Source organism: Amblyomma mixtum, chromosome 2, assembly GCF_055824585.1.
Source record: "Amblyomma mixtum isolate Tamu chromosome 2, ASM5582458v1, whole genome shotgun sequence".
NCBI lineage: Eukaryota > Metazoa > Arthropoda > Arachnida > Ixodida > Ixodidae > Amblyomma > Amblyomma mixtum.
In genome coordinates this window covers 114,150,142-114,173,032 of record NC_143013.1, presented here as the reverse complement: position 1 = coordinate 114,173,032, position 22,891 = coordinate 114,150,142, and the positions used below count along the sequence as shown (strand labels likewise).

Here is a 22,891-nt window from a genome sequence, read left to right as displayed (position 1 = left end):
CGCCCGTTGAGCTCGCTGTACCAGACCTTGTTGGTCTTCGCAGCGGTGGCTGGACAGCAGAGTCTCCCACTGCTCCGCACTCGGGTTTTGTATTTTGGGGACCACGTCTATGTTTTGGCAGGCCCATGTGATGTGGTATAGTGTAGGTTTTTCGTCGCACCAAGGACATTTGTTCGTGTATATCGTAGGGTGCATTTTGTTTAGTATATGTAGGTTTGGGAAAGAGCCTGTTTGTAATTGTCTCCAAGTGACAGCTTCCTCTCTGCTGAGAGATTTGTGCGGTGGGGGATATCGCATTCTTCTGCCTCTATAGTTTTGTAGTATGGCCGAGTATTCCCTGGGTGCTGGCGCGAGTTCCGCGGTCTCGTCGGAAGCTCGGAAAGTAATGTATCCTCGAGCTATCCTGTCGGCCTCTCGGTTCCCTGCAACCCCCGTGTGCCCCGGTACCCACACAATTTTGTGTAGGATCTTGTCGTTTTGTTCTTCCCGGTTTTTAATTCTGTCACTCGCTGCGAGGAGTCAGAAGAAAAGAAAAGAAAGACGCGCGCCGCAGCGACAACAGCGTCCGCGGAAGGAGACGCTGCTGAAAAAAACATAAGTACGAAGCCGCGTTCCCTCCACCACCACGCACTTCCCCACTCAGTAAGACGTTGCTCGTTTCATATACGTTGTGTCGAACATCCTAGACAGTTCCAACAATTGACAGGTTAATGACAGAACACGATGGATAGAAATACAAGAATATAAATATGAAATAGCCTAATTAACCTTTCTAGTTAGACCGCATAAATCAATAAAACCGAGAACGAAATTGGTCGAGTTGGGGAATCGAACCAGGGTCTCCGGAGTGCGATACGAGCATGCACGCTAGCCACTCCGTAATGCCAGCTGAATGGTTTGGAATGAACAAAGGCGCGTCTAGCTAATACGGCGTCTTCGTTCACTCCCATCTTCCCCCTTTCCCTTACGGCGAGGTGCAGGTGTCCACCCAGATATGCGAGAGAGATACATTTCCTTTCCTCAAAAAATAAATTTACCGTCCAGCAAGGCGTACAGCCGAATTGGCGATGGCGTTCTGTGGACTCCCTGGCAGCGTTGCAAGACGCTGTCGCGTTCCACTCTTACAGGCGAAGCTTAACATGTTAACCACACATCAGTAACACACGCAGACAGCCAATGGACGCGTCATTCGCTGGCAGCACTTGATTCATCATTCACAACCACATTCTTAACGTACGCTCCCTTGCCGCACATGCCAAGGACGTACACCACGATCACATTCTGCGCCATTCCTCTGTACTTTGCTTTGCTGAAACCTGGATGGATCCCGAAGAGCCTCTCGAAATCATAGATTTCCTATACTGCTGTGGTGCTCGCAGAGACCACAACAGAGCGGCGGGAGTCGCTATCTACTTGCGCACAGGTCTCTCTGCAATACCAGTCGAAATGTTTGGCACGTCACATGAAGTTGCCGAACTGTGCGCCGCAAAGTTGCCCAACGGCTTTTGCTGGTAGTAGCTGCCTACTTCGCCCCTACCGCACTCACAAAAGACGTCGTGCACTTCCTGCAACTCGCATTAACCGTCCATCGATCCACACCGATGTTAATAGTGGGGGACTTTAATGTTGACATAAAGACAAACAGCAATTTCCTAACACTTATGCGGGAGAACATCCCGTTCCTCTCGCTCGTAACGCGTCCCACGGCTGTGACAACCTGGCGAGGCACTTGTATAGATCTCGTCTTTGAGAATCAAGCATTGGTGTACCAAGTCGAACATATATCAGTCTATTTCTCCGACCACAAAGCTTCCTTCATGACTGTCAAGAACTGTTAGTGGAGTCTTTGTTAAAGGAATACGTGTGAAAAATAAAAAAAAAATTCTGTGATAGCGCATACATGTGTTGCTCGATTTCTTTGCCTCAATCTATCGAAAAGGTGAAACAGCTTATTTGCTGCGCTCAAATTTCGCATTAGGAAGTAACGTAATCGTCGGTAATTTTTTTCTTCTGCCCTCCGCACAAATGCAGAGAAGGAGGTAAGTCCCACGCTATGCAGCTGGGTAAGGGGAGCTCGGTAGTATAGGATTCTGCGAAAACGGGAAAGGTTAGACCCCCCCCCGGGAACGTATACTTCAGGTCGCATCCCGTTGTGCAAGTTCTTGCGGCGAGGCGGTTCCGCGTAGCGTTGCTTTTGTCCCATGTCTGCAGCGGCGCGCGTTGACAGCTTGAGGCGCGGTCAGCAGGAAATTGCCATGCTAGCTGCAGGCATGACAGTTTGTAAGTGACGTCACTGAATAGATGAGCCTTGAGGGGATCTTCCTCGAACTTGGGCCAAACGGAGATTGAAATAACCTGCACCGTCGGAAAGCGAGAAAGTTCGGGAAGCTCGCGGGAGGAAAGGAGAATCCTCCGAAAACATGATGATGGTGGAATGTGCACATATTTGTACAGTGTTAGGTGTTTGTGGTGTTGCCTGATTGGTTACTGTCTCCACCGAGGGCGGGGACATAGCTTTTAAAACCAGCTGTTTCGGCGGGACCGGGGGCTTGTTTTGTCACGCAAAACTACGAGTCAGTGAAATGTAAATACGTTTTCTCCTTGCTTGTACCTTTCTTTGTTTTATTAATTGTTGATAAAAAGTTAACCTCTCCAGAAGTGTCCTCTAGGAACGTGGCTGAGCAATATCGAATCTGCAAGACTTCAAGCGCCCTTCAATAATCATGCTCAACACAATTTCCTTGCACACTATCGAGAGGGAAACTCAACTGCGGGGCTTTCAACTGCATTAGCAATATAGCCTCGTTTTCAAAAATATCCGAAGTATGTGTGTGGTTGTGCGTGAGTGGCATGTGCAACCTCCACTATTGATGCACACTCCGGTGGGCGCACATCCGGGCACTCACTGCTAAAAATGCATCTTCACCAACCTTCACCCCCTCTCAACCACCCACCCAGCACCTGTAGTGCGACAAGGAGAGGCAGCTGTAAGCCGTCTGAAGAGGACATCCAGCAGTCCTAGACCAGCTTGGCAAAGTAGCACGCTATAGTCGGATACAGCTCAAGAACGAAGCGACTTTTCCCCGTCAAAGGACCCCCCTCCCAGCCAATGGCGTCGGCCGGTTCTCATGACCCTGGTTGGGTGACAATGCAGGGAGCGGTGCCACAGTGGAGAGAGGGATCTATCCCCGACTGTGGAGGGGGGGGGGGGGGTACTATCCCCTTTCATCTGCCACTCCCTGCATTGTCACCCTACCAGGGTCATGAGAACCGGCCGACGCCATTGGCTGGGGGGGGGGGGGGGGGGGGCCTTAGACGGGGACAAGCCGCTTCGCTCTTAAGTTGTATCCGACTATAGTGATTGGCATCTATTTCGTTTTTTATAAGCGGAACAGCGAATCGGCATAACTCAAAATCATTTCATCGCAGTTACTTATAATTGCAGTAGCATCTTTCTGGGCGTAATGATTATCGCATGCCAGCGAACGCATGCATTTAACGCGTGAAAGCGACACGGGGCTATCAGGGACTGTAGTGGAGGACTACATATTAATGTAGACCAGCTGGGGTTCTTGAACGTGCGTTTACATCGCACAGCAAACATTCGTTTTTACATTTGGCTGAAATCAAAATGCAGCTCCGACGGCCTGGATCGAACTCGCGGCTTTTGGATCAGGAGCCGAGCACTACAGCAATTGAGTCGTTATTTTTTTTTCTTTATTGCACCTCTGAGCCATCATGAGGGGTTTTACTTAGTACCTACTGTCTAGAGTAACGAATGATTCCGAAAGGAACTGTTCATCGTGGTTCAGTCCTTGAGTCTGTTTCACCTATTTCCGGTAAATGGCACAAAGGAAGGGAAAATAGTGTTATTCGATGCTTAATGGGTTAGTGCAGTGATAGCAATTTGATTAAAACCATGCGCAAACTTACAACAAACCCAATATTTTTTATCTCTCGCGTATAACGCTTTAGAATGTGCTTTAGAACCACCTTACAGAAGCATCAGTTATGTTTCGTCCTAGACACCAGACTTCCTCCAATTTTGCTGCCGCATTAACTGGCTGCCAGTTTCGTACTGTCTAGCGCAGAGTGCTTTCGGTGGGTAAATTTACCTGCTATCACACCTTATTTGGTCTGAAAAAAATAAACTTCCCGGGGTACAAAAAATGTCAGGCGGAACCGAGTCCTGAACCGGTTCTGAACGGCTCCTTGGAATCGCTCCGATTCGAGTTCAGGTCCAATATGATGAAAAAATATGGGTTTGGTTCGGTGCTAGTTCTGGGCTAAAATAAGGGCTCGGTTCCGATTCGACACCCTGGTTCGCCAACGCGCAAAAATTGCAAAGGATCCCCAAAATTTGGAACTGCGTCCTCCGCAGAAAATGAATTAAGGTGGATTACTGGGATATAGGTGTGTGGAATGGGGTAAATTTGTTGATCGGACCACTACTATAGTTCTATAGGATAATCTAATCGAAGCTAGCCGAGAACTCAGAAGGTAATAACTCCTGACCATATAAGGGCAATTGAATCTTCCAAAAAGAGTTTTGGCCCGAAAATCGCAAGACCATAGCACACTCATTGTAGGCAGCATAGCAGACAGCCTAAATGGTATTTGGAGTCTCTTTAGAATGTGATCAAAATGGCTCCCAAGTTTTTGCTTCGGCGTCTTTATTATGCGTTTCACGGAGTTTTCGCATGAGTCACGAAATGGTAAAGAAAGGTGCCGAACAAGCACACTGATTTGAACAGTAGGAACAAGCGTAAATACAATGTCTACGATATGAGTATTCCAGTGTTGCAGCCTGATCCTTAAGGTATCATAAAAGAAAACATAGAAGTGTTTTCCAACCATAGTGTAGAACGCAGAAATTTCCGCTCTCAATGTAGTAAAAATAGGTCTTGAAGACATAACACAAACTGCCCGCACGAGCTTTGCCTTGCATAGCTTTTACTCTATTGCCTCGAGATAACTTTTGTGACTAGCAGACTATAAGAAATGTTCTCCATGTAAGAAAAATTATGTCTTAAGGAAGGAAAACTTGCCCTAGGCTACGTTTCGAAAGTATTAACAGCTTCTGCGTTTGTTTGTTTTTTGCTGAGAAAGAGCTTTATGCCTGTTGTTTCAGGGAAGGTGAACCAGAATTTTTAAAATAAGCTTTTTCAGATATGAAGGTGGCTTCTGCGGCACAATAATGCCTGTTTTGGCAAACATCAGGAAACAGGCAAATAATGTTACTTACTTAGCCCCTTAGCTAATTTCAGAGAACTAACTTTTTTGGTTGCAATTAGAGATTTGTACTTGGTTATTAGTAATAGCCATATCAGTTTTTTTTTAATTTTGAAAAAGCAATTACCCTCAGAGTTATGGCTCGACAAAATTCGGCTATGTCAACTAGTTACGTGCACTGTAGGGGTTCTTTTGCCTGCATGATTTGCGAAAGCGCATGTATTTTCGCACGATGTTAGCAAAACTTGTTGGGCCACAACACGCATGGTTGTCGGGTTTTTAAATTCTCGAAACTGATGTATATATTACTAACAACCCGCTACAAATCTCTAATTGTAATCGGTTGCCTAACTGTGACGATTAAAAGGCTAATTACCAGAAATCAGTTCAGCGGCTAACTTGATAAATGTATCCCCCTGTTTTTAATCTCCTCCAAAGCATGTATTATTGTGCCGCAAAAGCCGCCTTCATACCTCAAAAATCCCGTTTATAAAAATTTTGGTTCACATAGGTAAAAACTTGATATAACCAGCCGTGTAGCGAACTTCATGACCCAAGAGTTACAGAAAACTTCACGAACAATGCCGGCACAATTTTTTTCAACTTTAAGTATTCTTTTTGAGTGTTGATGCACAACTACAATTTTATTATTGTCGCTTCTTAGCTGCAGGGAAATCTGCTACGCTAGGTGAGTATGAAGTTTCTTCTTGTATGATGCACTGCTTGGTGTTTCTTTTTTGTCGTGTAAGTGCTGCAAAGTATAGTAGCCAGTATACTTCATCGTTATCATTCCCGCAGTAATCTTTTTAATTATTTTTTTGCGATCACATTTCTCGAGTGAAAAGGTATCACTCTTTTTGGGCCTAAGCCGGCACCCTATCCATACCATTTGTTGCCATTGGTTGCGTTTTATGCTCGTGAACTTGATGACATAATATTTTATCCGCAGCTTTCCTATCCCAGCGGTGAAGGGAAACCGGTCTATCGCCTGGCTCTACGACGCCCTGGCGTCGCAGTGGTCTCAGTGGCTGCCCGAATCTACGAAGCCCACAACCAAAAGGTGATGCATGCGCTGACCGAACGTGCCGCCTTTACCTAGGACGCAAGCTACCTGATCCGCTGAAATACGTTTGTCCGGGACGACATATACAGCCTGCTTGTGAGCACGAGCGGACGTGATGTACTGCTGGTGCCGTTCAGTCCGTTTCGATGCTCGCGCGTTTACTACTTATAGCCCGAGAACTTAGGTGCCTGCAAGAACTGAGTGCGTCATTTTTGCGTCTGTGGTGAAAGGTTGGTTCCAGTACTAACAAGCACCGTGCACTGACATGAGGTCGAGGCATAAAGTTGGTTCTTAAACTTTTAGCACCGACCACCGACATAAGGTTGCGGTAAAAAGTTGGTCTCAGTACTAAGTAGCACAAATCACTGACATGAAGTTACAGCGAAAATTTGGTCCCGTGAGGCAGCACCGAGCACAAATATCAGGTTGCGGTGAAAAGTTGGTCCTCGTACTTTTAGCACCGAGCACTGAAGTGAGGTTGCAGTGAAGAGTTGTTGGTCCTTGTACTAGTAGCACCGAACACTGGCATGAGGCTGCGATGAAAATTGGGTCCCAGTACTAACAAGTACCGAGAACGGACATGAGGTTGTGGTGTAAAGCTAGTCCGATGACTGGCAGCACCGACCACTGATAAGAGGTTGCGGTGAAAAGTTGGTCGTAGTGCTAAAAATTGACATGAGGTTGCGGTGTAGAGGGGGTCCCAGTAACAAGCACCGAGCACTGACATGAGGTTGCGGTGCAAAGTTGCTCCCATGAGAAGGCAAGCGTAGCAAGGGGCGGCAGAAAGTTAAGTGGGCGGATGAGATTAAGAACTTTGCTGGGATACGGTAGCCGCAGCTGGCAAAGGACATAGTTATCTGGAGAGACAAGGGCGAGCCCTTTGCCCTGCAGTTGGTGTAGGAAGGCTGATGATGATGATGAATGAGAGCAGCGAGCAAATGATAGGAGGTTGTGGTGAAAAGTTGGTCCCTGTACATTTAGCACCAAGCACTGATATCACACTGCGGTGAAAAGTTGGCTTATACTTGCTGAACATAAATTTAACTTTCTGCGGAAGAGTGTTGGGTCCTTTCCAAGTGCAACCAAGCAGCGTTTTTTGTTAGCGATATAGCGCGTTATCGCGATGAGCACGCACTATCAGAGTGCTATCAGCCGCGGAAGCGTTGCCCTGGTTTGGAGTTCGTGACGTCACCTTCCGCTATATATGTATGTTCATGCCCTTGCATAGAGGGCTGTTGTTCCCAGGATGCCATCGTGATACGTTATTTCAGCTTGGAGTGCAGTGTAGCACTTATGGCACCCTTAAGTTACAAATATTTTTACGGTAAGCGGAGCTCTTGTCCTTAATTTTTGAAGGCTGTTCAGCAGCGCCGAAAGCGCTCCCACTATACGTCTGGGAATTAAACCCCATTGCCTGGTTCCTTCTACAGTGAAAGCTGTTTTAGCATTGGTTTAGTTCTATAGCGTTGCATTCTGGCGCGGAATCTACAGCGAAGGTGGCGAAGTAGAGAAAGGAAAGCACTCCTCTGCAGTCTAAGAGAAGAGGAAAGTGGGAAGTGCGGGAGGGACGAGAGAGAGGGCTATGTAATTAAACCAAAACTATAACAGATTTTCCTGATTCATGCGCTAAGGCTAACTCAACAGATTGTACACACAAGGTGCTTCAGCCATACTGCAACTCTTTGATACTCCAGTGTTCGTTTTCTAAAGGCTTTATTTCTATTAGTTCGATAAGATTGTATTAGAGGCACCATGTATGATAAACGCCTCATCTCTGGTCTTTTGAAGCAAGCGGAAAAAATTTAGGACACTCAAGCTCTTAAGGGTGTGACGCGATAGCGTAATGTGTTTATTTCCATATAGACCAACCCCTTGTTTACAAAAAAAAAGCGGGGGTTTTCGGCAGGCGGTTCCGACTGGGGGTGAAAAGTAGGCTTAACGCCTATAGGAATGCATGGAGTCAAAGTTTTTCAAAATATTTTTCTGGTTTCGCAGTGCACCTGCGATATGGGGATGCGCGCGGTCTCATTAGGAGCGCCCATCTTTCTGTCGGCTTTGGTGTCGCCGCTGCAGAACCCGGAGAGCCCCCGGCGGGGGGGGGGGGGCTGCGAGGAGAGCAGCAAAGCGGGCTCACCCAAGCCTCCAATTGTCCCCTTTTGGGGAAGGACGCATGTTCCTCGCCTTTGTGCCAGTGCACAAAGAACCAAGAGCATAAAAAGGTCAAGCCGCCGTTTCATCTTACGCCGACAGCTCACCGCGGCTTCACAAACACCACTTGCGGCCCAATTAAGTTTCGGACGCTTCGTTCGGAGGTTCGACCGCTTTTCTTTTGAGAAGAGAACACTGCCGAACGAAGCGGGGTCCGGTGCGTCCGGATGAATGGGAGCTGTGGGCGGCGGTGCAGCTGGCTGGCGTCCGGGATAGCCCCGAGGCTCGACGACAACGCGGGCTCAAGAAACGGGCCGCGCGCAGAAGACGCCGCCGCACAGGACGAGCACTGCCACCTGCTTAATTGGGGAGAGTGGCGGCCGCTTGACTTATGTCGCCGCCCCGACCCCGGAGTACAACTGGTGGCTTCGGCAGTCCATTGTGATCCGACTCTTATCGGAAAGTGGATCTGCGCTCCCGGGCGATGTTTGCGACAGTCGCAGCTGGGTTGGGGCCGACAATTGCCCTAGTGCCGGGAAGCGTCAAGGTCACGGGTACTGGGGAGACAGACGTGGGAGTGTCTTGCTATGTTGGTTTGTGTGTTTTGCTTCTTCCTCCTTAGGGGAGAGAGTTGGTCTGATATAGTGGGAGTGTTTTGCTATGTGGTTTGTAAGTATTTTGCTGTTCTTTCCATAGGGGAGAGAGTTTGTTTAATACGGTGGAAGTGTGGGGCGGGGCACGTAACCCAGGGGGCCAATCCGTATGTGTGTGAATTCTCGGAATGTACTATGTTTTAAGTGAAAAAGATGCCCTTTTTACAGTATGTACATTTGGGAGAGAGTTATGTGCCTTAAGGAAGTTGGAGGGCGGGCCACACGGCTAATAACCAATCGTGTTAAGAGTTTGACACGATTGGATGCTGATGAATGTGGGTCGGGCCCATGTGTCTTTAAAACTGGGTCCCGGAGCCCGGAAAAGGGGTTCTGGGCTACGGAGACAGATGTAACGCATCTTCGGCTATGCCGAGTAGGGGCCTCCCCTAAATGTTAGCCAGTTCCATGTTGTTGTTGTGCTCACTGCTCAACTTGTGTATATATGTAAACTATTGTATATAAAGCTTCAATTTATATCCCCTGCAAGTTCTCTGTTGTTTGCAAGTATCATCTCCTACAGACCTTCAGCCTTCAAGTAATAACAAGCCGTCTCCGACGGGGCACCCCTGGTGCAGAAGAAAGAAGAGAAAAAGAACCTATTCGCTGTTGCTATCAGAAGGGAGCACAGGAGAAAGAAGGCGAAACTTTACTGGCGCAGTCGACAGGATCCTGTTGCTATCAGAAGGGAGCACAGGAGAAAGGGAAGGCAAGACAGTAGAGATGTCCAGGCATCAACAAGTCGAGCATCGGCGGTTTGGGAGGACGAGGCGCAGGCGGAGAGTAGCTGCAGCGGTCGAGGAAGCCAGGTCCCGTCATCGTAAGTCAACTGCCATCGTCTCCAGTGGAGCGGCGACAGTCGAGGACACCGACGGCAAGTGGCAGCTGATCGCAGGCGGACAGCTTCAGGAGCAAGAGCGAGCAAGTGAGCGGCAAGGACCTCAGCGATAGTCCAGCGGCGCGTAAGGGCTTCCGGTCAGGAAAGCAGCGCGTCGAGGCGGAGACTCGACGATCACCTGCGGTTCAAAGCAAGGTGACGGCGACGGGCACTGGTAAAGCGGCGTGCGACAGCTCATCGCAGCGGGCGGAAAGTGGCTGTGGACGCGACCCCAAGGAGCTGGCCATGCGGAACGACGCATCGAAACTGTGAGTTTCCTTGGTCGCATTGTTCACGTCCCTGTTCGTGTGTTTCGAGCCGTTAGGACAGTCGAGGGGTACGGAAGCGGTATGGAGGGCCATCTATGCCGACCCACACTCAATGTGAGGGACCAATTGGAATTCTGGAAGGCGCGCTTAGCGGACCTGCAGGCGCAAATTGCAGAGCAAAATGCTGGAAAGGCGCTGCCTCAGGATTGGGAGGTGGTAACAGCGAAGCTTGAGCAGCTAGGGCTCGAAGTGGCTAAGCTCAGGGAGTCTAGAAGAGCTAGTCAACTAGCCATACAGAACTGCTCCGAGTCCCGAGAGGTGAGGCCGTCTGCGCTGGAGGGCAAATTGATATGCTTGTCCAGCGCAGGCCAAGAAAGAAGCAGGCAGGACGCTGTAAGCAGTCGGCCGGTAGGCAGAAACCCCTCTTTTTCCGAAAAGACCGCAAAAAGCGCAGGAAGTGAGGACGAGGTTCCTGAGGGGCGCGAGGGTATCACAGATTTCCCGCCACTGCGGGCGGCTCGTAACGAAGGGGAGGAGCCAAATTCTGATGATCTGGGGGTAAGCGAGACCAAATTGACCGATAACAAACGGGACAGCGGTCAAATTGTTGCAGGCTTGATGGCGGAGGTTGTGACCTCCGACATATCAAAAGAACGAGACGAAAACGGCCAGGCAGAAGCAAGAAGGGAGTCAGCTTATCGGGAAACTGAAATTTCAAGTGAAGGAAGCACCCTGATGGAACAGAGCGCCGCGGCATTAGAGGCAGTGATCGCGCACTCCGACGAGGAATCCGCTCAGATCAGCTCTACCGCAGATGAGGCCAGGGACGAGGGCACGAGTTCGGGAAGAAAAACCCGGTCGCAGGCAAGCTGCGAAAAAGAGGAGTCCGTTCGGCATGAAACGGCCAGCAACGAAAGACGGAAGGTTGGCGAGCTAACACCAGGAGGAGAGCTACCGCTGCGGCAACGGCACACTGTGCAGGGCATAGGGCAGGAAGTGCCCAGGAGCGTTACTGATGGCAAGAGCCTTTCTTCGGAGGCAGAGAATGGAGGTGGGCCTGCTGGGCCGACCAGGGGAAGTACCGCACAGTTGTCGAACGCACCCAATGGGTGTCTGATCAGGTCAGGTGAGGACAGGGAGATGCGTAGGGACTGGCCGAAGGGCAAATTCGGGTCAGGTGACTGCGAGGAAGCTCATGCCGTCTCAGACGCAGCCACGAAACCGGCAGGAGTAGATCAATCAGGGAGCGGCAATTTTAAGGTTTGCCCGTGCATTAAAGGTGCAGATGGCTCCAAGCGAGGCATAGTACCAGGAGGCAGGTGCGTGGCTTTCACGCCGAAAGTCGGCGCGTGGAGCAATACGTTCCGTGCGGCAGTACGCCAAAGCAAGTGCAGCAAAACCGGCCGCAGTGGTATGGTTACTAGGCCGACCAGGGGCTATGCTCCTTACGCTTCGCGCGGTTTGTACTGGCACGCCGGAGAAAGCGTACCCTCAGGGGCATCACGTGCGCGGGGATTCGGACCCATCGCGGACCAGGATGTTTTCGATCCTGGAGGGCAGCAGCTTTTGAATTCTCGCCCCGTGGCGGCACCAGGCGCATGAGCTGAGTGACCGTTAGCCGTTAACCGTGTTCGTTGATAACACATCACGGCTCGAATGCACACAGGGACACTCGGTGCGACCAAGGAGGCTCACGCGGCCACTTGCGGACCTCATACGAGTGCTTCAGTTGCAAGTGTCTGTGTGTATGTGTGCTCATTCGCGAGCAGGACGGGGCTGTGCATGCAGGTTTAACTGGTCGCGGTGCAACAGCGTGACCTTCTGTCAAGGCGCTGAATGTGAATGTGTGAAACGCGTACGCACGTGTGTGGCACTGACTGTAAGTACAGCCAATGGACCGGGACACCCGTACTACGACCACAGCATGCATGAAACGTTTTTACTTTTGAAGTGCGTGCTTAGTTTCGTTTTTGGGTTCGTTGTAGGTAAGCCACTAGCCCTCTTTTTGTGTTTGTTTTTATTCATCTAAGCGTGCTGCAACCCTTAGATGAATTTTGAGGGGGGCGTGTAGAGGGCTAGCATGCGCCATGTGTGTTTATTCCCCCCCTCCCCCCTCCTTTCTTCGCGGCTAAGGAAGGGGGGCTTCGTCGTTGAGCGGGCCCCAGGGAGATATGGGGATGCGCGCGGTCTCATTAGGAGCGCCCATCTTTCTGTCGCCTTTGGTGTCGCCGCTGCAGAACCCGGAGAGCCCCCGGCGGGGGGGGGGGGGGGGCGGCTGCGAGGAGAGCAGCAAAGCGGGCTCACCCAAGCCTCCCATTGTCCCCTTTTGGGGAAGGACGCGTGTTCCTCGCCTTTGTGCCAGTGCACAAAGAACCAAGAGCATAAAAAGGTCAAGCCGCCGTTTCATCTTACGCCGACAGCTCACCGCGGCTTCACAAACACCACTTGCGGCCCAATTAACTTTCGGACGCTTCGTTCGGAGGTTCGACCGCTTTTCTTTTGAGAAGAGAACACTGCCGAACGAAGCGGGGTCCGGTGCGTCCGGATGAATGGGAGCTGTGGGCGGCGGTGCAGCTGGCTGGCGTCCGGGATAGCCCCGAGGCTCGACGACAACGCGGGCTCAAGAAACGGGCCGCGCGCAGAAGACGCCGCCGCACAGGACGAGCACTGCCACCTGCTTAATTGGGGAGAGTGGCGGCCGCTTGACTTATGTCGCCGCCCCGACCCCGGAGTACAACTGGTGGCTTCGGCAGTCCATTGTGATCCGACTCTTATCGGAAAGTGGATCTGCGCTCCCGGGCGATGTTTGCGACAGTCGCAGCTGGGTTGGGGCCGACAATTGCCCTAGTGCCGGGAAGCGTCAAGGTCACGGGTACTGGGGAGACAGACGTGGGAGTGTCTTGCTATGTTGGTTTGTGTGTTTTGCTTCTTCCTCCTTAGGGGAGAGAGTTGGTCTGATATAGTGGGAGTGTTTTGCTATGTGGTTTGTAAGTATTTTGCTGTTCTTTCCATAGGGGAGAGAGTTTGTTTAATACGGTGGAAGTGTGGGGCGGGGCACGTAACCCAGGGGGCCAATCCGTATGTGTGTGAATTCTCGGAATGTACTATGTTTTATGTGAAAAAGATGCCCTTTTTACAGTATGTACATTTGGGAGAGAGTTATGTGCCTTAAGGAAGTTGGAGGGCGGGCCACACGGCTAATAACCAATCGTGTTAAGAGTTTGACACGGTTGGATGCTGATGAATGTGGGTCGGGCCCATGTGTCTTTAAAACTGGGTCCCGGAGCCCGGAAAAGGGGTTCTGGGCTACGGAAACAGATGTAACGCATCTTCGGCTATGCCGAGTAGGGGCCTCCCCTAAATGTTAGCCAGTTCCATGTTGTTATTGTGCTCACTGCTCAACTTGTGTATATATGTAAACTATTGTATATAAAGCTTCAATTTATATCCCCTGCAAGTTCTCTGTTGTTTGCAAGTATCTTCTCCTATAGACCTTCAGCCTTCAAGTAATAACAAGCCGTCTCCGACGGGGCACCCCTGGTGCAGAAGAAAGAAGAGAAAAAGAACCTATTCGCTTTTGCTATCAGAAGGAAGCAAGAGCGAAACTTTACTCCTTCCTAACACAGGTTTTGAAAGTATGAAGCATTTTTTTGATGACAACGTATATTTAAAACATCTACACATGGAAATGACTCCCAGCTGGGGGTACTGAATGGAAGCGTGGCCCATAGAATCGAATGAGCTAAGGAAAGGAAAATGATAGGCGTAACATGAAAAGCAAAGAGGAGAGCAGAGTGGATCAGGAAACTGTAGAAATGCTGCTTCCACAAGAGCAGCAGGCAAACTGGTTTATTCACGCCTCTGCGGGTCTCCTTTTTTTCACCTCTTCACCTCACATCGCGCGGCTCTAACGTGCCACCCCAGGATCTCCCCATCAGGAGACGGAGTCGTCCCAGCGAACAGTCTTCCGCTGACGTGAAAGAGGGCAGGGAGATGTCTTTAGGCAGCCCAAAGAGACGACGGTGTCGCGACCGTTTACGCGCAGCGTGTAAGCATTGTCACCCCGCGTTACGACGAGATGGCGTACACATAGGGGCCTAAAGCAGACGGCGGGTGCAACCCACGCGTAAGAAAACGTAGGTGCTGTCTTGCAAATCGCGGGTAGAAAAAGGTTCGCTAGCGTTGGCGAGCGCGTGTCGGAAGGGCGGAGATACGGCACTGGAGAGTGGTGAGACGTTCAACGTAAGGTATGCCAGGAGAAGGACAAACGACGCTCTTAGCAGGCGGGCACACCAAAATCCGGCAGTAGACGCAACAATATGCCACAAACGTGGTGAAAAGGGACACATCCGAGGCCTTCCTTGATGGCCGTATGAAGGCCTAAAAGAAGGATTGTCACGGAAGTGGCCCAGTACTCCTGACGGTGGTAACCCAGTCAAAAAAAAACATTGGAACCAATTGGACATCCCAAATGGAACTAATTGGACATTCCCATTGGTTCCAATTGGATTTCCCAATTGGAACCAAATGGTTCCTGTTGTGTTTTTAGCCACCCAACCAATTGGACCCAACTGGACTAGTCAATTGGACCCATTAGGCCAGACAGTTATTTCACCCAGAAAATATTCACAAAATATGTTATGTTCATTGAGAGAGGTAGCTAAATGTTTGTGAATAATATGCTCTAGAAACTTGAATAAATATTTCTAAAACTTAACATATTATAATGTGCAAAAGGAACACTGATTTATGAGGACTGCATGGAGGTGCTGTGCCTAGTGCCAATCAACATTTTTCTACGGAATTGAAATTAAGATGTTTTTATGGATATCAAAGCCAACAGGCACACATACATCACACACAAGCAACACTGCACATTCAGGCACTAGTAGCATATATTAGCTCAATATGTACAGTCGTGCGCAAAAGTGGAGAGACCACGGCTTCGCCGGCAGGAGCGGCTCCGGGGCCGCACCGCGGCCCTGCTATCTCGCGCTGAGCGCTCGCTGCGAGATTGCCTCGCGTGACGCAAAACTTTTCCCTCGCTCTAGGGCTGGTGCTTATCATGACTGACAAACTTCTAGTACGACGTTCGGCTCTTCTGCTGCTGACGATCGCGTCGAAGGGGAGCGCGCATCGCAAGGAATTCAGGAATAATAGCACAGTGGCGCTTTAGTGAAGCAAGCGGGCGGTGACGTTGCGTCCACTCACTTTACTCCGCAGCGGCAAAGGCCATTCTAATTGTAGTTGTGTGTTTTTAAGCAATAGCGTTAATAACCGCACGTCGAAAATAATTGTCGTCCGCGTGGGTTGCGTCGAGGGTTTCAAGCCTCGCAGCCTTGAAACCCCGGTACCCACGTCCCCCGTTAGACGATCAGCCTGCCTGTTTCCTCATCAGTAGACCTAGGTTGACCGCTGCGCTCTGCGTCTTCAAGTCGACCACCTTCATCATGGTACGCGCGAATAATGCGACTGACCGTATTACGTTAACGGCTGGTTAACTGACGGACTGCGCGTTGAGAAGTGCCTCGAAGAATGAGCTCAACAATCCTTTTCCTTTCGGCGAATGGTACAGGCGGCGACATTTTTTCAAATGGCTGACCCAGACATGTGAAAGCGATTGATATAGCCTGCAAAAAGCAGCCTTATCAGGAGGGAATGTCTACCATTGGGCAGCAGTCGTGCCGTTGTTCCGACAGCTAGTAGAAACCTGCTCGGAGATTCGTCGCGATAAAGGCTCACGATAAAGATGGATTGAAAAACGGCTCGCATGCTCAAACTCACTTGTCAAGCTAGCCTCACATCTCAAAAGCAAAGAGCTGTCCCTGCCGCTTCTGAATGCAAAATTTCGTGTCTTATATAAACGTGTCGGTGAACAAGCCAGCATCATTAACAAAAGGACACGGGGCATTCAGGCACGCGTCGTCATATGGCGCTAACAAGCAGTTCGTCATACTTCGCGTGGTCTCCATTTTTTCGTACCTGCGCTCTGGAGGAGCTGAGTGGCTGAACGATACAGCACAAAATACATCACGGCGTCGCGGTTGCCAATCAAAACTCAGCATCATAATCCAGATCATCCTTTGAACTGCGCTCTCCTGTTTAAGGAGCAAGAAATCTTGTTCCGAATATTCGATTGGAAGGAGCTATCAGCTCCTTTAAAAGGCGAAAGTATCGTGCAGATGACTTCTCAAATTAAGGAAAAAATTATCAGACGATCAACTGCATTCATATCACACATACGCGAGAGCGCTACTTTTCTGTATCATGCTACATGGATACGTTATCCCCTACGCAAGGAAAAGATAACGAAGTTATTGCTTGTTTCTGCCTCATTTCGTGTGTAGTGGAGATTTCTTTTTGGGTGACCTAGACCACATAGGATATCCTGTCACCGTCAAAATTTCAGGTGAAGCTTTCGAGCTGAATGGGATCATCTTAGCCTTGTAGTAACAGAAGTGGGAATTTCTATGCCATCTCCCAGAGACATGGCGGTGACTTTACGAGGCTGCGGCGCTTCGAACGGGGGACGTAGGGGTGCCAAGGTACCGGGGTTGGTAAATTTTTCAAGGCTGCGAGGCTTGAAACGCTCGACGCGACCCACGCCGACGACCATTATTTTAGACGTGCGGCTATTAACGCTATTGCTTAAGAACACACAACTACAATTAGAATGGACTTTGCCGCTGCGATGTAAAGTGAGTGGACGCAACGTCACCGCCCGCTTGCTTCACTAAAGCGCCACTGCGCTATTATTCCTAAATTCCTTGCGATGCGCGCTCCCCTTCGACGCGATCGTCAGCAGCAGAAGAGCCGAACGTCGCACTAGAAGTTTGTCAGTCATGATAAGCACCAGCCCGAGAGCGAGGGAAAAGTTTTGCGTCACGCGAGGCAATCTCGCAGCCAGCGCTCAGCGCGATATAGCAGCGCCGCGGTGCGGCCCCGGAGCCGCTCCTGCCGGCGAAGCCGTGGTCTCTCCACTTTTGCGCATGACTGTACATCCAGAGAACATACTACTGCTCCAACTTACATACCCAATTTATGAGGCTCTCATGCTGGAACCAGTGGCGCTTGCCCATTGAGCGCAGTTATTTAATTTAATTTCAGCTACAGTGATGGTGTAGATGATGAATACAATTTAGTAGGTTAAGCTACGGGTACCTCTCATTATAAGAACCATATTAGTTCTACCTTCTTTGTCAAATATGCAAACATTCATTGGAGAAATTATGTGCAGTTGGGCGTTCCAATTGGATGCAATGGGTAAGACCAATTGGGCCCACCAACTGGAAACCCAACTGGTTCAAATGGATAGTCCAATAGGACCATCCAATTGGAACACTATTCCCATTTGAACCAGTTGGAAACTCAACTAGTCCAATTGTAACCATTTGGAACCAATTGGAAATCCAATTGGTTCCAATGGTTTTTTTTAATGGGAAGCCATGAGTGACGCCTTCGCTGACGGTGTACCCTATCGACCAAACCGTTGGCTTGCGGATGGTAAGCCTTAGTTTTAAGGTCGGTGATACTGAGAAGCTTCGTGAAACTGGCGAAAAGTGCGGACTTCAATTGGCGGCGGTCCTTTCTGGCTGTCCTCTCACCTCTTTCATTTAGTTTCTCTAGTCTGCCTACTATCCCTCTATTTCCGCTGCCCCAGCTCAGGTGCTTCCAGTAGCGATGGCAGATGCCGGGACTAGCTCCAATCTTTTCCTTCCTTTAAATTATTAAATGGTAAGCCACTACTACTACTACTACTGCTACTGGCGGCCTCTGTCAGTGATTATCTCAGCTGGCACGCCGAAACGGGCGGTCCACGTGAAAATGAGCGGTGAGGCAACTGTTTCCGCAGTGTTGTCCAGTATATGGGTGGCTTCCGGCAAGCGCGTAAAACGGATGGTAATGTGCCGAACAGGTCGATGTGAATAACTGCCAAACGGGATCTTGCAGGCTGGAAATCTCCTAGAGGGGTCGTAGTGTAACAATAAATCTTACATTCCTGATAGACAAGGCACGCCAGAACCCAGTTGCAAACCTCGGCGTTGAGGCCAAGCCAGACGAAACGCTCCGCAACGAGACACTGAGGGGTAGGGATGAGGGGGATGAGAAAGGCGGTAAAATCGTTGAAAAGGGTTCGGCGTAAACACACAGCCATATCGGGCGTGTGCATCTAGTGACGGGGTTCACGTCGCAAATAATATCGCCGCCGGGAGCGGTGTAATTTACAGGGCCTAGGTGCAAAGATGAACGTGATGAGCATGTTCTTTGAAGGTCTTCATCCCGGCGTTGATAACGGGCCAAGCCTTGTAGGGTAAAAAAAGGGTTTTAGCAAGAAAGGCACACGGCTGACGGTGTCGGCGGGAATTTTATTGGCGCCCTTGATTGCCGGATTTCGGTAGAAAATTCCGCCAGGAAGCCCAACTGTCGAGTTTCCCTGAGTGAGTATGTGGTCTGAGATGAAGATTTTGCGCTCGTGAATGGTTTATGTTCCGTGAAGATCACAACACTTCGGCCTTCCAAGACGAAACGGAAGTTTCTCACGGCGAGGTACTCCGCGACCAGCTCACAGCCGAAAGCACTGTACCGATGCTCAGAAGCATGAGACTGTTGACAGCGCGAAAAAGACGGGGACGTGAGAAGAACACAAAGACGAGCGCTGACTTTCAAAATTAGCTTTATTGCTTGGCCCACGGAGATATATACATCAGGCACAACCAACAAAAGAAACATGATGACGATCTCATCAACATATGCTAGCTGCAACTGTTGAAGGTAGCAACAGCTGCGTCGTTATCTTACGTCCAAAAACCTCATTTCCGTCGCTGTTAAAGCCAACAAAGCACTACTTACACATGCGTTTTCAGTCCTCGCGACATCTGCAGCTTTTAAAATTTTCGCGGGTGAGCTGATTGCGGTGTTTATATATCATCCTTGTTTGGGAGAAGTGCGGTGTGCAATAATTATAATCCCTGCGGTGAATGTCCAGGTGCCCTTTCACCGCTTCTAATACAATGTTGTGATGCAGTCATGGATTACCAACTCGCCCAGGCGTCTGTTGAAGCCTGAGAGCTTCGATAAGAAACCGAGCAGACACCATTCTCCGTTAAGAAAGTGCTGCAGAATGCCGCCGACGGCGGAACCTGCAAGACCAACCCTGATGCTCGTGGGTGCGTCGTGAGCCAAGCGAACTAAGCAGTCTCGATCCAGGTGAAAAGGGGGGTGTTTTGATTGGCCAAGCGAAGTAAACTTCCTAGCGGTTGCAGAACGGCAGCGCATCCAGAAATGAAACGCCTTTAGTTGTTGACGAGGCCAAGGAAATGCCGGAGCTGACGTAATAAGTTTGGATGGGGAGGTCCGTGAGTGCCTTGACCTTGTGTGGAAGTGATTGGATACCGTGGGCGTCGACGGGATATCCAAGGAATGGCAAGTATGAGACGCCAAACACACATTTGTCGGCGTTAAGAATGAGTCCGTGGTCGGGAGAACGTTCGATGACGAGGCACAGATGACGGCGGTGTTCGGCGGGAAAGGAGCTAGCGACGAGGGCATCATCGACATGCGCGAATACTAATGGGAAACCGCGAAGAATGACGTCAAGTGAAACGCAGGAAGGTATGCGCTGCATTGCGAAGGCTAAAAGGGATCCTCGTGAATTCTAAAAGGCCGAAAGACGTGATGATGGCCGTCCTCTGTACGTCGTCAGGAGCAACCGGAATCTGATGCTACGCTTTTTGAAGGTCAAGTTTCGACAATATCACGCAGCCACTCAGGTTGCTGGTAAAGTTATGGATGTTCGCCAAGAGGTAACGATCAGAATGAGCGGCCAAGTTGAGGGCACGGTACTCCCCGCAGAGGCGCCATTCGCCTGATTTCTTAGGTACCACTTGCAGAGGGGGCGACCAACCGCTGGAGGATGGCCGGACGATGCCAATGTCAACCATGTGCTCGAACACCTGGAGGGCAATGCGGAGCGTTTCAGGAGCGATGCGACGAGCTGTGGCATGCGTTGGTTGACCACCAGCAGTAATGCGATGCATGACGTCGTGCCCTTCCGGTTTTGTCCAGTCACGGGCGGCTGTCAAAAACGGAAGCTCTCTCAGCGGGTCCCCGTAAAGCGGAGGAACGGTATGGCGCATCATAAAAGGGAAGGGTTAGAAAAGAAGCGCCGGCCAGTCACAGAGAGTACAGTAGTTTAATCGCAGAGTTTCGTACTTGTCATGTCAACCAGAAAGGTGTAATGTCAGAGAAAGTCCGCTCCAAGGATTTATTCCTATCCAATGGTCATATCCAAAGACATGACTGGCGTAAACCTTGGTTGAGATCCGCGAGCTGTTCATGGCTTGGAGATGGCACAGCGGCGGAAGAGTACAGTACACAGCGATGGTAGGAAATACACTGACCTCGGCACCTGTGTCAACCAGAAACTGGAGTTCGCTGGTAGAGGCGGTAATATAAAAAAGGCGACCTTGATCGTGCGGGTAAGCGCTCGTCGCCCTTAGTGATTCCTCGGCGCGTTTCCCTGCCATCCATAGGGTCGTGTGCAACGCTGCGCAGTAGGGCCAATATACCGGTAATATTAGACAGCTTTAGCTGAGCGTTTTTACGGCCAGCGGAGAGGAACGGACGAGCTCAGACGCCACTGCGCATGCGCACGTCGCTAGCCGGCCAGCGTTTTTACAGAGCGAAGCTTACACCCGCTGGGAAGCCCTCTCCAGCGGAGCTTTAGGCAGCGCGCGAGCGTGTGTAAGAGCGCCGGGGCGTGTACGGGTATTAAAGATGGCAGCCTCTTTTGCACATCTAAAACGCAACACTTCCCAAATAATTAACTAAAAACACAGAATCTACCTTTACTAAGCAGTTTCAGCGCATTATTAGCAGGCTTAATTGATATTATTTTCACTCTAACTCTATTTGTGACCGATAGGTGGAGCAGCAGAGGAAGCGACTCTCCTCTGCTCGAGAAGACTACTCTGCTCGCGCGCCTCTCCGCTGGTGTATCCGCGCGTCCGCTCCGCCACGCTGGCCGCAAAAACGCTCAGCTAAAACTGTCTACTAGCAGTGCGGCACGCTGTGGCGCTCGTCCATGTGACGAAACATGGGCTGTGAGGAGGAACGGGAGCAGCTGTTGCGGAACGGCTCTGATAGCGCCGCTGAAGGCTGGAGCGGAGACTAGAGACGCCGTGGCTGGAAGACCGCAGGACGCCAGCAACGAGGTCTCGCAGATGACGCAGGTCGTCACGCAGCTCGGCACGTTTTTGAGGAAACGACGGGGATGGTGTTGTAATTGGCGGCGACGGATCGTCCAGAGCCGGGGACCGAGCACAGGCCACAGAGGGTGCCCCCAGGTGGAGCGTGGCGACGTCCATGATCTTTTCTGCGTAGTCGGCTAAAGTCGCAAGCGGCGTGTCGGTGGCCGTCGCCAGTAACATCTGCAGCGAAGGCGGAAGGCAATGAACGAAGAGCTCCCGAAGTAGCTGGGTGTTAAAAGTGGCAGCGCGGTCGCCAAGGAGGCCCTGCATGCGCTGAAGAACTTGCGATGGACGCCGGTCACTGAGCTCTCAAGCGCAAAGCAGATGCTGCGGTCACTTAAGCCCGGGATACATGCGACGTTTTTTCGACGACATTCGTGCAGCAGAAAACGTCGCGGCGGCGCGACGCCCGGCTGGAGATACAAGGAGCGTTGAAGCGGCGGCCCTCCGCCGCGTATCCCTCGATGCGAAACCAAATGTGATCAGCAAGTGCAAAAACCACTGTGCAAGGAGGTCTGTGAGAACAGCGACGCTTACTATTATGTTAAAATCGGGAAAGTTTCACTTCGACACCACTGTACAAATTTTAGCACGCGCGCTCACGTATCTATAAAGATTTGCGTGCTCGAATGCATGCCGTCGCGTATTTTTGGACGCCCGCTGAGCCGCGGACACCAGCGGCTGTGGTTGTCTTCGACACATTCGCTTCAGGGAGGGAGCGCAGGCATTGCGATCCAAGATTCGGCCGTGTTCTCCAAACAAAGCGACATTTCAAGTCTGGTGAAGCGTTTATTCTCACGACAATAACATTTCCGTGCCAAAAACACTGCGCAGCTCGTCGGCCATGGCGGCCATAGCAGAGGTCCGGAAGAGCGGGCTTACTGCGCTGCTATTGGCACGCTTCAGCCGCCGCTTCCGGTCTCACCGGACGCCACGCGTCAAAATCTAGCCGGTCCTGATCGGCGGCGGCGGGCGTTTTTCTCGACGCCGGGCGTTACGGTTGGATGACAAACTGCGTTGTAGAATGGCTGCATTCAATTGATCATGATCCGCTGCTGAGGGACTTGCCAGGATGTCGCGGACTTCGAGCGCAACCTCGGCGGACCCCGAGACTTGAAGATGACCGAACCGGGATTGCTAGAGGGTAATGCTGTCCAGGCGAAAACAGACTTCGGCTTATAAGAGCCATACGTCAGGATGTTGCTCCCAGAATGGCGGAAGACGGACGGCGTAGGCGTCAACTGAGGGGACGTGGGACGCCGGGGCCTGCGAAACGTCATGGGGCGCAGCGTTGCTGTCCGTGTTCCGGGTCAACAGTGTAAAAGATGTTGCTTGGACAAGAGCCGCAGGCAAACTGGTTAAATCATCTGTTACGCGTCTGTTCCTTCCCTTCTTCAGTTAAT

General features: G+C 50.7%; 1 protein-coding gene across 1 annotated transcript in view; it reads left to right on the top strand.

Annotated features, from left to right (window-relative positions):
• Positions 1–22,891, top strand: part of LOC149360629 (sphingomyelin phosphodiesterase-like) — a 125,092-nt gene that overhangs the window by 83,919 nt on the left and 18,282 nt on the right. Inside the window, exon 6 of the mRNA XM_089572418.1 lies at positions 6,182–6,292. Coding sequence (XP_089428544.1) covers positions 6,182–6,292 — 111 coding nt within the window. The remainder of the gene's footprint in view (positions 1–6,181; positions 6,293–22,891) is intronic.